The sequence below is a fragment of the Quercus suber genome, unplaced genomic scaffold, assembly GCF_002906115.3.
Source record: "Quercus suber isolate HL8 unplaced genomic scaffold, Cork oak 2.0 scaffold_265, whole genome shotgun sequence".
In the NCBI taxonomy this organism is placed as follows: Eukaryota; Viridiplantae; Streptophyta; class Magnoliopsida; order Fagales; family Fagaceae; genus Quercus; species Quercus suber.
In genome coordinates this window covers 876,713-891,422 of record NW_027069721.1, presented here as the reverse complement: position 1 = coordinate 891,422, position 14,710 = coordinate 876,713, and the positions used below count along the sequence as shown (strand labels likewise).

The 14,710-nt window shown below is 34.4% G+C and overlaps 2 protein-coding genes across 2 annotated transcripts; one reads left to right on the top strand and one right to left on the bottom strand.

Annotated features, from left to right (window-relative positions):
* Positions 1-1,005: 1,005 nt before the first annotated feature.
* Positions 1,006-5,825, top strand: LOC112022804 (GDP-Man:Man(3)GlcNAc(2)-PP-Dol alpha-1,2-mannosyltransferase). The gene is made up of 7 exons (XM_024055430.2): positions 1,006-1,344; positions 2,291-2,577; positions 3,285-3,471; positions 3,937-4,005; positions 4,121-4,314; positions 5,216-5,325; positions 5,412-5,825. The coding sequence occupies exons 1-7, from the start codon at positions 1,039-1,041 to the stop codon at positions 5,651-5,653; spliced, it is 1,395 nt and encodes a 464-aa protein (XP_023911198.1). The 5' UTR covers positions 1,006-1,038; the 3' UTR covers positions 5,654-5,825.
* Positions 5,826-9,203: 3,378 nt separating this feature from the next.
* LOC112022809 (uncharacterized) lies at positions 9,204-11,287 on the bottom strand. Its single transcript, XM_024055433.2, has 3 exons — positions 10,955-11,287; positions 9,908-10,032; positions 9,204-9,595 (listed from the first exon to the last, which is right to left on the bottom strand). Exons 1-3 carry the CDS (start codon positions 11,183-11,185, stop codon positions 9,454-9,456), a joined length of 498 nt encoding a protein of 165 aa, XP_023911201.1. The 5' UTR covers positions 11,186-11,287; the 3' UTR covers positions 9,204-9,453.
* Between the last annotated feature and the right edge of the window lie 3,423 nt (positions 11,288-14,710).

The following is a 14,710-nucleotide window of genomic DNA, read 5'->3' as shown; positions in this document are numbered from 1 at the left end:
CAATACTTGGTTACAAAGGTCTCTCAGATGATTCGAGTCACTATGGTCTTTCCTACTTTCTATTGCTTATCACCTCTCTCAGAGGGATTTCTTACATTATATATCCCCCTTCAGTTGATCTTGGCCCTCCATTTGTTGATCAAGCAGGTCGCTACTTGAATGCCTGTTCCATCAGCCGCCTTCCCATTCTTTCTCTGGGTTGCAGCAACCAAGACTGCACTATTCAGAGGTCATTTCCTCATTAATGCAGCCAGAACGTTAGTTGTGGGCATTTAATGTGGAGATGACAGTTCATCCTGGAATTGTTCTTCCACCATGTTTCTATGGCTGACACTTTGTACTTACTCTTTCTCCTAGGATGCTCCGAGAGGCTACTTTTGATGGCCCGCTACTTCCTCCTCCCATGGTCTTGATCGGTTGAGGACAGGATTGTCCTCGGCAACGTCTCTGTGCAATTTGGGCTTTCCCACTTCGTCATTGAGCGTCTCTTCCTCCTCAGGCTGGGCCTTGGGCTTGGTACAAAATGGGCCAGGGTTGCCAGATTCTTTGGGTCCCACAATTTGTATCGGTAGATAATAATGTACTATTATTGTCTTGTTTAGTTGATAAATATTGTTCAAGGTTAATATTGATGATATTCCCATTTTTTACATAGAAATTGATGAGATTATATATATGTATATATATTCAAAAGCGATGAAAATCCTAACAAAAATAAAAGTAAACAAGAGAACAAAATATCGAAATATGCCTCTCTTCAAAAAAGATTTTAGAGTTTTTCCCATAGATTTTGATTTTTGACAAGAGTATAAATCCTAAAGGAGGGGAGAAAGCAGAGTTTTGAGGGTTTTTATTTTTAAGTTTTTTTAAAAAAAATAAAAAATATTAAAAATTATATATAATTTAATTAATTACTGTTCGGTCCGGTCTGGTCCAGGGACCGAAGACCGATTTTTTTTTTTTTTTTTTAATATTAAATTTAGCACTGCTATTCTTTTTCAATAGTAAGCAAGTATTGAGCTCCAAAAAACAGAGTAAATGGCTATCGCATATGTGATATGGGGTGTGATCACTGCTATCTTAGCCTTGATTATCAAACTATCTCTCCGCATAATCACTGGCAGACGGAACAGAAAGAGAGCCGTGGGGTTCTTCCACCCTTACACCAACGATGGCGGCGGCGGAGAGCGAGTGCTTTGGTGCGCCGTCAAAGCCATCCAAGAAGAGACTGCGGACCTTCACATTGACTGCGTCGTCTACACCGGCGACCATGACGCCTCGCCTCACAGCTTGGCGGCTCGCGCTCTCGATCGATTCGGAGTCAACCTAATTCACCCTCCTAAGGTCCCCCCCTCCCCCTCTCTCTCTCTCTCTCTCTCTCTCTCTCTGATCTGGAATTTACTGAGATTAGCTGATTGGATTTGGGATTTTATTTAATTGCGAGTTCGATAATGTGTACACTCTTAGTTTTAGACTAATTCATGAAAAGTTTCGGAATTAAACAAATTTCATGACCCCTATAGTTTTGTAGGAGTGAGAGCCAAGAAAACACACGCACTTCATTTAGGATGCCGTATCCGTGTCATACTAGTGTCTTACTCGTCGTTTTATGTTATAATTTTTCAAAAATTGCTCGTGTCACCGTGTCCGTGCATCCTAGGTGAGAGTTATATGTTTATTTTTTGAGAGGCAATCTTATTTTTTTGTTTGTGTGTATTGGTAAGTTACATATATGTCTGGCACTTATCCAAAAAAAAATGTGTCTGGCATTCCAGTGTGTTTTGAACTCATGAGCTAAGAAGCATGGATATGAACACTGTCAAGAGACAAAAATTCTTGAATAATTAAGACACCTACCTACGATGGCGATACAATAACTATCAAAATCTTTAAAAACATGGGTAAAAAATCAAGTGTGCCCTGGCACGTCTGTGTCTAGGCCTTGACGGAAATGCCATTTGAGCCAAAGCTTATTGGTGAGATGTTATTCTGCAATAATCTGCCCCGAACCTTTGGAACATTCAATTGCCTTGCGTAGCACTATATCTCCAATTTTGTTGATTATATCACTAATGTTGTAGGGAATGTGCTGGGATTGTGTACTTGAGTAGCAGTGATTTATCTTACCGATTATGTTGGGTGTTTGATTCTTTGTTCATTTGATGTTAGTCGCTGTTACAATACACGTTGTTGTGAATATTAGTCAATCTTTGAGTTTTGAAATTTGAATTTTTTGTTGCATTGTTACCACTGTTATATTATCTTAGTTTTTGATATCTTATATGTTCAGGTGGTGCATCTATATAAAAGGAAGTGGGTTGAAGAAACCACTTACCCTCACTTCACTATGATTGGTCAAAGTCTCGGTTCAGTCTATCTCTCATGGGAAGCTTTGTGCAAGTTTACTCCATTATATTATTTTGACACTAGTGGATATGCTTTTACATATCCACTTGCACGGATGTTTGGATGCAAAGTTATCTGTTATACCCATTACCCTACTATCAGTTTAGACATGATATCTCGTGTTCGTGAACGAAACTCAATGTATAACAATGATGCCTTGATTGCGCAAAGGTCTGTTTCTTAAATCTTTAGACTACACATTTTGTATCCATGCTTTGTGATGGTTATCCTGAAGGGTTTGTTCATATATCAAAACTTTCTGTTTTTCATTTCCTTTTGTAATAATTAAAATTAGAATATAATTATAATTTTAATAAGTTTAGATTGAACTTAAAGCTGTTAGCGTAAACAAAAGGAGGGGGGAGCATGGAAGGGAAGTTATTGCTCCTCATGTCCCTGCAGTGTGTTAGATAATATCCATATGATTCTGGAATTAAGGTTGATTGATAATTTGATGAGTGTGGATTTATCTAAGTCATGAACTTGGTAGTGATTTTAAAGCATTTTCATCACGAGCAAATCAAACATTTGTTTTGGGTACTTCCCTTGCAAAACCAAATGCACCCACCACCCAAAAAAAAAAAAAAAGAAGAAAAATTCCACGGGCAGCTTTTCCCTTCTTCCTCTTACCATATACTGGCAAGTATACGGTCACATGCCCATACAGATTATGAATATTTAACTTAGGTATGTGAGCAACCTAATAGTCTTATGAGGTCCTGTATCTGACATTTCTTTTCTGAGCTGTCACTGATGGCTTGAGTTGAGATCTTCTACATTACATAAAGCTCCTGCGTGCATTTGTAATAGATCTAGAAAACTTCATAGTACCTGTTCTCTTCTTATGTTATAGTGTAAAATTTTCTTATGTTTGGCAGTATTTGGCTATCCCGGTGCAAAATCCTCTATTACACAATTATTAGCTGGATGTATGGATTTGTAGGCTCTTGTGCACACCTTGCTATGGTCAACTCTTCATGGACTCAGTCTCATATTGAAAAGCTTTGGAGAATTCCTCACCGAACTAAGCGAGTGTATCCTCCTTGTGATACTTCAGGACTTCAGGTTTGTAATTTCCTGTTTCTTTAATCTAAGGATTTTGTATGTATTGTGGAGTTGAAGGCCTTCATGTAAGTGTGCCTTTTTTTCCCCCTGTCAGTCCAAAATTCTCCTTCCATTTTTCTTTATACAACATTGTTATTGATCTTAGCATTCAATTTGTGTTCCTGAATATAAGTCATCATTTATTGTTGTTAATTTTTTATTAAACAAGTTATCATTTATGTTTTCTTTGCAACAAGAAAATATCAACTGGTGCTAGTTTAGTAGGATTAGCCACATTTTGCTCTCTTTTTTCTTTCCTTTTAAAAAAAAAAAAAAAAAAAATTCAAATGCAATGTTTATAGGTTTATGTTGGTAGCATATTTTTCTCTATTCTGACAATAATACTTGAAATTAATAATAATCCTCTCTTTTGTTAAAATTCCTATGCAAACACCTATGGGTTCTAACAAGTTGTTGTCCAAACAGGTTCTTCCTTTGGAAAGACCTTCTAAAACTCCAATAATTATATCCGTAGCTCAATTTCGTCCAGAGAAGGTGGGGCATATTTGTATTATCCTTATGAGCACAAGTTATCATAAATGTGATGGCTCATTTTTAGGGCCTTTTGAAATTATGGCAAGTGCTTCATAACTTGATTCTTTGATCTCAGGCACACACTCTCCAACTTGAAGCCTTTTCACTTGCTCTTAAAAAGTTAGACGCAGACTTGCCTAGACCTAAACTTCAATTTGTGGGTAGTTGTCGAAACAATTCAGATGAGGAAAGACTGCGAAATTTGAAAAATAAAGCTATTGAACTAAAGGTGGATGGAGATGTGGAATTCTATAAGAATCTGATGTACAGGTTTGTGCCTGTCAAATATATTCTGGATCCTTTATACATCCATATTATGTTATGTGGAATTAATGGATGAATATGCGCATTAACTTCTCCGACCCATGAGTATACATTTTATATAAAGAAATTGATTATACTCAGTCCAAAATGAATTTTGCCAATTTGATGGACTTCTCCCACCTAGGGTTGTTACATGTATCACATACTGATGTCAGATTCATATAGTACAAGACATGTGGTAAACATGCAGGGGATTTGAAGATAAGCTGTGTTTTCCCTCATTCAGCAGCTAATCAGGTTATTACTACACATCACGTACTTGCTTAAACAAATAAAGGGCGGTTTCTTGTGCTTCTTAGACTCTTAGTGTTGGAAAGTCAAATGTTCGAAGTTAACAGCCACCATGTGTGTCTTGATCTTCTGGGCAAAACCAAATTATGTGGAGTGGCAAAATTTTTGACATTGACCATGTTGCTGGTTCTAGGACTTTATGATGGTGCATATTTTGGAAAATTATCTTGGGTATACTCAGCAGTAAATCAACTTTATGTGGATCAGCATTTAATTCAGAAATTAGTTACTGTCCTTTTCCACTGATGTTTCAAATAATCTTGGGGCGTTTGGAGGGAGCCAACTCTACGCTTCCATTATAAAATATGATCTGTGGTGATTGACATAAGGGAATTAGTAAAGCCATGTAAACAAAATATATAATTCATAACTACCATTAAATTTTCCATTAGCCAGCGTATCTTTGAAGTTGTGGATTTCTTTATAATCTTTTTTGTATTTGAGTTTTTATTTTATTTTAAATATAGAGTTTTTCAGAAACCCAATCTTGGTTATCTCCTATTTTGTAGTTTTTTTTTGGCTGTCTTATCTTTGGTATATTCCTCACAATCTGCAGGGACTTGGTGAGACTTTTGGGTGGTGCTGTTGCGGGAATCCACTCAATGACAGATGAACATTTCGGCATAAGTGTTGTTGAGTTTATGGCTGCAGGCGCAATTCCAATTGGTTGGCATCTTTTATGGTCTCCCATTTAAAACAAGATACCTTTCCACTACTGTATATGTTGCTTATACTTTTCCTTCTCTCTTCAGCTCATAATTCTGCTGGCCCAAAGATGGACATTGTCTTAGAAGAAGATGGACAGCAAACAGGATTTCTTGCCTGCAGTGTGGAAGAATATGCAGATGCCATCCTGAAAATTATAAGGATGTCTGAATCTGAGAGGCTCGAGATGGCTTCAGCTGCAAGGAGCCGAGCAGGCAGATTCTCTGAGCAAAGATTTTATAAAGATTTCAAAGCTGCAATCCAGCCAATTCTAAACCGTGGTTCCTAATAATGGACAAATAACAAATACAACGTGCTCTTAACTGAGAGAGTGTAACATATTGGAGCCTTTAATTTTTTGGCCTTTTAGTTGTAATCCAGTCCTTAGATGAAGTTTTGTTGTCTAAATGATTCACAATAATTTTAATCTCCAATATACCTCATAAAAATCTTAAATATAATTAATTCTCATATGGCCTGATGGGTTGTAAATTCTAATTAACTCAATTAACAAAATCTTTATTAAGATGTCAGAGATTGAATATCAACTACGCAAAAAAATAAATTTGTTGGTGTATTGTTTTGAGAATAAAGAGCAATTATCATAGAACGGACATTATAAGCTTTAATCTTATGTTTTAGGAAATAAAGGTGAATCCATTGTACAGTAATTTTTTTTAGAACTCTTTATATGGCAATTAGCAATTAGGTTTTTGAGTTCATCCAAATAATTAACTAGTTGTATGCTTGTGGTACGGATTGATTAAAAAATCAATATATTAGAAAAGTAGATTTTAAAAATATTATGGAAACTTTAATAGTGCCATAGATTAAATTATAGAAATACAAATATATATTGTGCTACTTAACTTACCATAAGCATATAACACCTAACTAATAGACTTTGACCTTAAGTGAACTATCCTAATTAATGAGAAGTTAGTCATTTGTTATAAAGAGAAAATAGTCACTAGGCCCAACCACAACTATTAAGCCCAACTTTTATTAAATAATATGTGATATGATTATATAATGCAATATATAGATTTCACCACTAAACTTTTTTTCTTCTCATATTATTTTCTATAGATTTCTTATATTCTCTCTCACATTCTCTCCCAAAAAAGTAGTTATTCTCTCTCACTTGATTTTTTATCCTTTCTTGCAACTCTACTTTATATTAATTAATCATTGTGATTTTTAAAACTCTATTTTGGGTTCATACTTGTTGGTATTATATTTGTTTAGTTCCCCATTACAAGTACTCTCTCTCTCTCTCTCTCTCTCTCTCTCTCAGTTTTAGTTTGATTTTTGTTTGAGTTAATACTTGATTATTTGGGAAGTAAGAATTTGAGTTTATATCAAAACATAATTTTGGCTATGCTAATTACAAATCGACATTCAGTCCATTTCGATTTATTTTGGTTCACTTCATCTATTTGGTTTGGTTTGGTCTAATCCAATCCACTTCAATTCAATTAGCTCCATTTGGTCTACTTCGGTCAATTCAATCCTATTCGGTCAGTTTTATTTTGATTTTTGTTTGAGTTAATACTTGATTATTTGGGAAGTAAGAATTTGAGTTTATATCAAAACATAATTTTGGCTATGCTAATTACAAATCGACATTCAGTCCATTTCGATTTATTTTGGTTCACTTCATCTATTTGGTTTGGTTTGGTCTAATCCAATCCACTTCAATTCAATTAGCTCCATTTGGTCTACTTCGGTCAATTCAATCCTATTCGGTTTACTTCAGTCAATTCGGTCCTTTTCAGTTCACTTTCGTCCATTCCATCCAATTCAGTTCATTATGGTCTATTTTGGTTCATTCAACCTGATTTGGTCCACTTCAGTCTAATTCGGTCCACTTAGGTCTATTTAGTCCACTTCGGTCTATTTGGTCCATTTGCTCTATTTTAGATCACTTCGGTCCAATTTGGTGTACCAACTTAAGAATGGGAAAATACAAGTTTAGATTGAGAGCACTATAAATTATTTTAGTAATATCAATTGTAATTATATGATAAATTTTGATTATCATAATAATCTCATTAAAAGAATAAGAGTTTAAATTATAACTTTGAAACTTAAAAATTTTAATTGTACAAAAAAAAAAAAAACTAGGAAAATGTAATGTATAATAACAATAGTTAGAAGAATATAAACCATTTCAAAAAAGAATAACATAAATAAAAAAAATAAAAAATGATAAAATTCTTTGAAACTTAAAAATTTTAATTGTAAAAAAAAAAAAAAAAACTAGGAAAATGTAATGTATAATAACAATAGTTAGAAGAATATAAACCATTTCAAAAAAGAATAACATAAATAAAAAAAATAAAAAATGATAAAATTATATTTTGTAAAAATAGAGTGATAGAAATTGATTTTTTAAATTATTTAATTTTTAGGGAGAACAAATTATGTACAATATAATTTAGAGAAAAAATTATATATATTCAGTATAAAGTTTGTCATAAGTTTTGAATATCATAATAATCTCTTTTAAGAGAAGGAATAATTTGAATAATTTATTTATATAAAAATTATATATCTTTTTGCTTGAAAGTATAATTAACCTCATGCAATTCATTTCAAAGTAATGACTTTAAAACAAATGAGTAATTGACCTAAAAATTAGATTTGTTTATTCATAGTATTAATGTTTAGGAAGATTTTCACTTAAATTTAGCCGACCGAAGTGGACTAAAATACTACGTTTACGTGGTTCAACAAAAGTGTAATAATAATAAATACTATGCTTAAATATTTTAGATATTACGAGTTTGAGATCTATATATTTGTTAATAAATTTAAATTTAGAATAGGTGATTTTAACCAAAATATGTATTTTCCCTATATGTAAGTGAACAAAAATGGATCAAAAGTGAACCAAATAGGACTGAAGTGGATACAAATGGACTGAATTGGATCAAATGGTATGAAGTGGACTGAATAGACAGAATAGGACAGAATGGGAACAAGGTGGACTGAAGTAGACCAATTAGGACCAAAGTGGACTGAATAAGAGCGAATAGACAAATTAAGACAAAAGTGGATGTAATGGACCAGATAGGACCGAAGTGGACTAAATAGGACTAAAGTGGACAGAATGGACTGAATAAGACCAATGTAGATCAAATAGAACCAAAGTGGATAGCATGGACTGAATGGCCGGAATAGGACTAAAGTGGACCAAAGTGGACATGATGGACTGAATAGAATCAATGTGGACCGAATAGGACTGAAGTGGACTGAATAGAATCAATGTGGATCGAATAGACCGAATAGGACTAAAGGAGACTAAATAGACCAAAGTGGACCGAATAGAATAGAATGGACCGAAGAGGACAGAATGGACCGATTGAACTTTTGAATATTTATCATTTTTATTTCATTTTTAGGGCTCATATTTCTAATTTTAATGTTTATTTTGTTTGTATTTTTTAACTCAAAACTAAGTAGTTTACCCAAAAATGATCAATTTAAGGCCAAATTATTCCAAAATGGACCTAAGGGGACTGAAATTGACTGAATTGACTAAATTGGACCAAAGTAGATCTAATTAGACAGAATAGAAATTGTTTAATTTTTAAGAAAAACAAATTATCTTCAATAAATTTTAGAGAACAAATTATTCATTGTATTACAATTACAAAATACTTATTTATTCCCACTCATCGCATAGGTCTACGATTGGTAGACAATAAAAGGAAAATGTATTGCAGCTTTACACTTCATACAAGCAAAAGAACAATTTTTTTTGCCCTTATAGCAACATCGCAATTCATTGAAGCTTACAAGATATGCAATAAATTTTGCTGAAAACTGAAAACTTATTGCTGAAAATATTGTAGCAAAATTTTTTTTATTGCTGCAAATTACTCTTCATGCGTTCTATCACTTGGCTGATCCATGAATAGTGCCATGGACTAGCCAAAAAAAATGCAACCTACACAAACGCAAATGCAGCTGCTACACAAACACACCCTTACTGAAAAGAACACAACTTAGCAAATCATGCAACACAAACAATCTTTTTCACATTTTCAAATGAATACAATCAATTGAAGCAGCTCCAATGGTCTAAAACACACCAAGGGATGTAGGATATAAAGGAGTGGGCTTATAATGCAAACAATTGGGAATATAAGTGGAAGTTCTTTTGGAAGGATCCATGGACTTTATGGCTGGCTGGTTTAAGTAGGCATACTTGCTTTTTGTCCACCTGCAAATATCAATTAAGATTGATAATAGAACATATATTAGTTATCAAGTAAGTTGAAGATTTATGTGATGATAATGATTTTTAAAGCCGTTCACCAAATCAAATCACTAGAGACTGATAGTTAGGGGATTAGCATTTTTGCATTGCTAATTAGTCCATTAGAATTTCTTATCTTTATTCTTTGGAAGCTCAGTTCTTCTTAAAAGAACTTCAGAATGGTTTGTAATTTGCATTTAATTTTTCTCATTGTGATATATATATATATATATATATACACGCACTAATCATTCAGAATTTAGAAAATGAACTAACCAGTCCTTTATTCCCACACGAATTTCATCGTTCTTGCTGTCATTGGCAGTGACTGCTGTGTTGTTCTCCATGGTATCTTCATCCTCATCCTTCAAGGAATCCTCAAAGCACTTGTAGTCTTCCTCCTATACACCATACACCTTCAACAAGTTAGCAACTGTAATAAATTAAAATGTTCTATGTTTGTGTGTTATCAGTGTCACTAGTTAACCCAGGCCCAGGGAAGAAAGCCTGATGGCAAACACATCATTTGGGCGTGACACCATTGCTTCTAAAAGCCAAACAAATAGTTGAGCACTTGGAATTTTGAATGTAAGAAACTCAATTCTGCTCTCTCCTCCGCATCCTCCCTAAATATACAATGCAAAATAATATAAAGAAAGCAGTTTGTCAGTGTTGTTGTTTGCCGATGAATACTATTATGTTGTTGTTGACAACTTGTTTTATCAATGAATTTGCATAAATGAGATGATAAGAATAACATAAAGCCTACTCTTAAAAGGTGTCCCAAATAATTTTTTACACTTTGAGAGATCCGGTTTAACCTGCTAACGATGACTGGCGGGAAATGGAAAAAAAACAGGATTTTCATCAATTTAAACTTCTCTTCATATGAACCGAATTTAAATTTTTCATGGGTGATTGATAGTGACATTAGACCTTCCATCTCTCTCATCATTTCTGTGCCATGTGAGAATATAAGCCCGACTACATATCAACAACATCTTGACCCAGTGGTACTTCTAGCTCTCATACGGAATAGAGTCCAGGTTCGAACCAGTGCTCGATTGGGAGAGTATATTAAACTTAAAAAAAAAAAAATTAGTTGGAAAAAAAATACAGTTGAACCTAGAAAAAGTTAAGCTAAAAAGTTAGTAAAAAGCTCTGCCAAAAGAGGTAGCCAAAAAAAAACATTCTCACACGTTAGATTCTGTTACTTTAGCTTCACAATTGATACTTCTTTTATAAAAATGAGTTAAATTGATAGATATGAGCAGCCAATGAGTGCTGTATCAGATATCTAAAATGCATGTCACAAGATCTTACTGAAAGATTTCGGGCCTTAATTCGAGCTGCGGCTTTGATGGCAGCAAGAAGGTGATCTTCTTCCTCAATGCGCTTCTGCCTCCAGAATTTGGCAATCTCTTGATTTGTCACACTTTCTGTAAAACTCTTCTTAACCCAGAACCTTGGAAGTGGTGGCAGAGGTGGAGGAGGTGGTGGAACCACCTGTTTTGTCTTTGCACCACCAATTTTAGTTTCCTCTAATTGCTTCATCTTGACAAACCTTTTCTTTGGTATACGCACACTAATTGAGTAAACTTTTCTTTGGTATATACACGCTAATTTTCTCTGTTTTAATAGTGTTGAGATCACAGAACGATGGGACAAATAATTTCAAAGCCTGAAAATTGACTAGCATGACCAACCCCCAGAGCTACTAATCCAACCTACCCTTCAAATGAATCAAATATGATTAATAGATTGGTTTTCCATACAAAATCAATTGTTATATTCTCTAGCGTATAATTTATACTAAGGTCAACGAGACTACATATCAGTTAGCTGCATGTGAACAGCAAAAGACAAAGAAAAATTGACTGGTAGTTGCAGCATGGAAATTCTAAGAACTGACAAGTGAGCATATGAATAAATCCAGAATTTCAGTTGCAAGAACTCCCAACTAAAAAAATAGGCAGAGAATTAGTTTTTTAAGAAATTGATGGTTGCCAAGCATTATCCAAACTTGCTTTCTCTTCAGTTAAGTATATTTTAAAGGATTGAACCTGACACCATACATGGATGAAATAAGGCGTCCAATTAAAACTTCCAACTCCATATTCAACAAAAAACATATAACCAGATATGCAACAATTTATAGAACTCTCTCTCTCCCTCTCTCTCTCTTAATTGCAAAAGTGAGACTACCAAAAGTATGCAATAGTCTTTTACTCTCATTCTTTATTAAAGCAAAAGTGTATTTCTAAGAACAATAATAAAAATATAATTTTTTTTTAACAATCTCATATTTCTTATAACAATTTAATGATAAAAAGAAGAAGAAGAAGATAATTTCACTTCTTTTTGCACCATAATAAAGCTAGGAACTTTAGTCTTTTAATTTTTTATAGAGTTGTAGATATGATATATATATATATATTTTTTTTTTGGCTTGAAAGTTGTAGTCTTGTAGATATAATAGATATTTCACTAATTTCGTATAGTTATTAGATATTACTATGTTTGATCTGGGGTTTATCACCTTCCAATTATTTTGAAAAGTGACCTCAACTGGGGTGGGGCTCCTCAGTTAGATCACTGGATGGTGTATGCCATTATGACCGAAAATACAACTATCATCAGCATCACTACCACAATATATTGATTTCAAATACAGAAATGTTTAGCAGGGAGGAGTAACATCATAAAAAAACAATTGCATTTTATATTGAATACACTGATTTTAAAGAAATTATACTTCCCCTCATTAAGCAAGAGTTGTCTCATGAATTATACATGTAGCTGAACCAGGTACAAGTATTGCATTTGCAGTTCTTGGCCCCTCATCACTGTATCCTTTCTAATTAATTGGTGAGCACCCAGTAATTTAATTTCTGATATTAACACTCCATACATATGAACATGCATAATGGAGATTTTAAGCAACATAGTAATTCATAAGATCATAAGCCCCTTCTACTCCCAACACCCCAAGAACAAAGCAATCCGCAGCTAAAGAGCCTCCCTAGGCTGTTAAAGCCTGAACTCTTCCCCTCAAATTCTCATAGATGGGTCCAAAAGGTAGGAGAAAGCAGGAATTTAGCAGCCTCTCCTAGCCAATGGCTTTCCTGACAATTTGATAGCACAAAATCCTGTAACAGTTCAAAACTATATTGCATCTGTGAAAGATAACTATGAGTGAATATGATCTTCTTCCTCATAAGGTGCCTGTTATTGCTGACAGAGATTCCTCATATCTGCATCCATCTTTAAATTTTAATACTATAGATCTTCTAATCAGAAGATATACTCATATACATATACATCAGGGCAGAAACTTTCAACTTCCAGAATGGAAATGCTAGATATTACCATCCATTGACTATACTATGTTTTGCATATTTTCCATCATCAACTAAGAACTGCATATGGACTATGAAAATTACTCGTTGTCTAAAATTATAACTCCCCATCAAACTGTGCAGAGTCCTGACCTGCAATGTCTCCTGCAGAGTCCTCAAATTTCCACTCATCCAACTTCGAAGCAGTTCCAATATCAATCTTTGTCTACAATGCACGAGCATAAAAGAATGCATCATCTTTCTTAACAGTTACCCATGTAATCAATCCTTCTACTCCTTTCCAACTCCAATCCTTCCTATCCACTCCATTATTCCAAGAAACATGTTGAAGACACAGTTTCAGCAGCTCAATCTCCTAAGACAATATCAGTAACAATTTATCACTCTTACAATCTACCACTTTGACTTAACTGGTTTGCAATAGATCACTTTACCCATGTTCCTAGTTCGGCCCCCATCTCTACAAATAGACCAGTTTGATATGCTAGGAGTTTAAGCCACTGCGCTATTCAACTTTTCATGCTAGAGATCATCCAAAACTAGTTTTATCACGAAGAAAGAACTATCTTTGATTGCCTGACACATATATATAGTTGAAGGGGTAATAGTTAAAAACAAAAAAAAGAGATCTTTAAGTAACATTCTACTAGCTTGTGGAGGAAAGCAAATCACACATGAAGGGACAAGATGTATTAGTATATTCTAAAACATCACACCACACCTATGATGTAATAGTATTTTCAATAAATTTCCATGGTTGTTTAGTAGGAAATTTTAAAAGGTGGAAGAAGTTTAAGGCAACGGGGTCCTATATCCCATACCTCTTTTTCCTAGCTATGGAAGTGTTCTCAAGGTTACTGCAGAAAGGCATAGACAGCTGGCGCCAATTTTAAGTTTCGCTATAAATGTGGTGCTCTTAAGCTCTCCCCATCTCTAATTGGCTGATGATTTAATGGTTTTCTTGAAGGCTGACATTCACTCTGTAGAAGTGGTGCAGAAAGCTTTAGAAAACTATAGTATAATTTCTGGATTAAGAGCCAACTCTACCAACAGTGAGGTGTTTATCACGGCTAATTCTCCAAATCTTAAGCAGGAGACTCTTAACATGCTCCGATTGAAAGAAGGTAATTTTCCTATTAGATATCTTGGACTGCCCTTCATATCCAAAAATCTTACTAAAAAAGACTATGGTCCTGTCATAAATAAGATTACAGCCATAGTTAATTCATGGTCTTCCAAGTTTTTGTCCTATGCTAAAAAGTTGAAACTGATTAAGTCAGTTTTATTTAGCCTTCAAGCGTATTGGACCAAAATGTTGATCCTCCCAAAGAAAGTTCATAGTAGGCTCAGGTGAAACCATCTCCCTATGGCATGAGTATTGGCACCCCAATGGCACTTTGTTTCTTCAATATGGCTATCGGGCAGTGTATGATGCAGCAAGTTCATTTGAAGCAAAGGTATCCTGCGGGATGGTGATTGGATTTGGCTCCCTGCTAGATCAGAGGATCTATTGTGCATTCAAAGTAAGTTGAGCTTGGTGGAGACTGAGAGGGAAAACAAACCAATATTGACTGCTGGAAAAACTAGGCGATTCTCATGCATAGGGGCCTGGAAAAGGGTAAGAACTAAATTCCCTGAAGTATGGTGGCGGAAATTGTTATGGTTCTCTAAAACAATTCCCATACATGCCTGTATAGGCTGGTTCACAGCTAAGGATTGA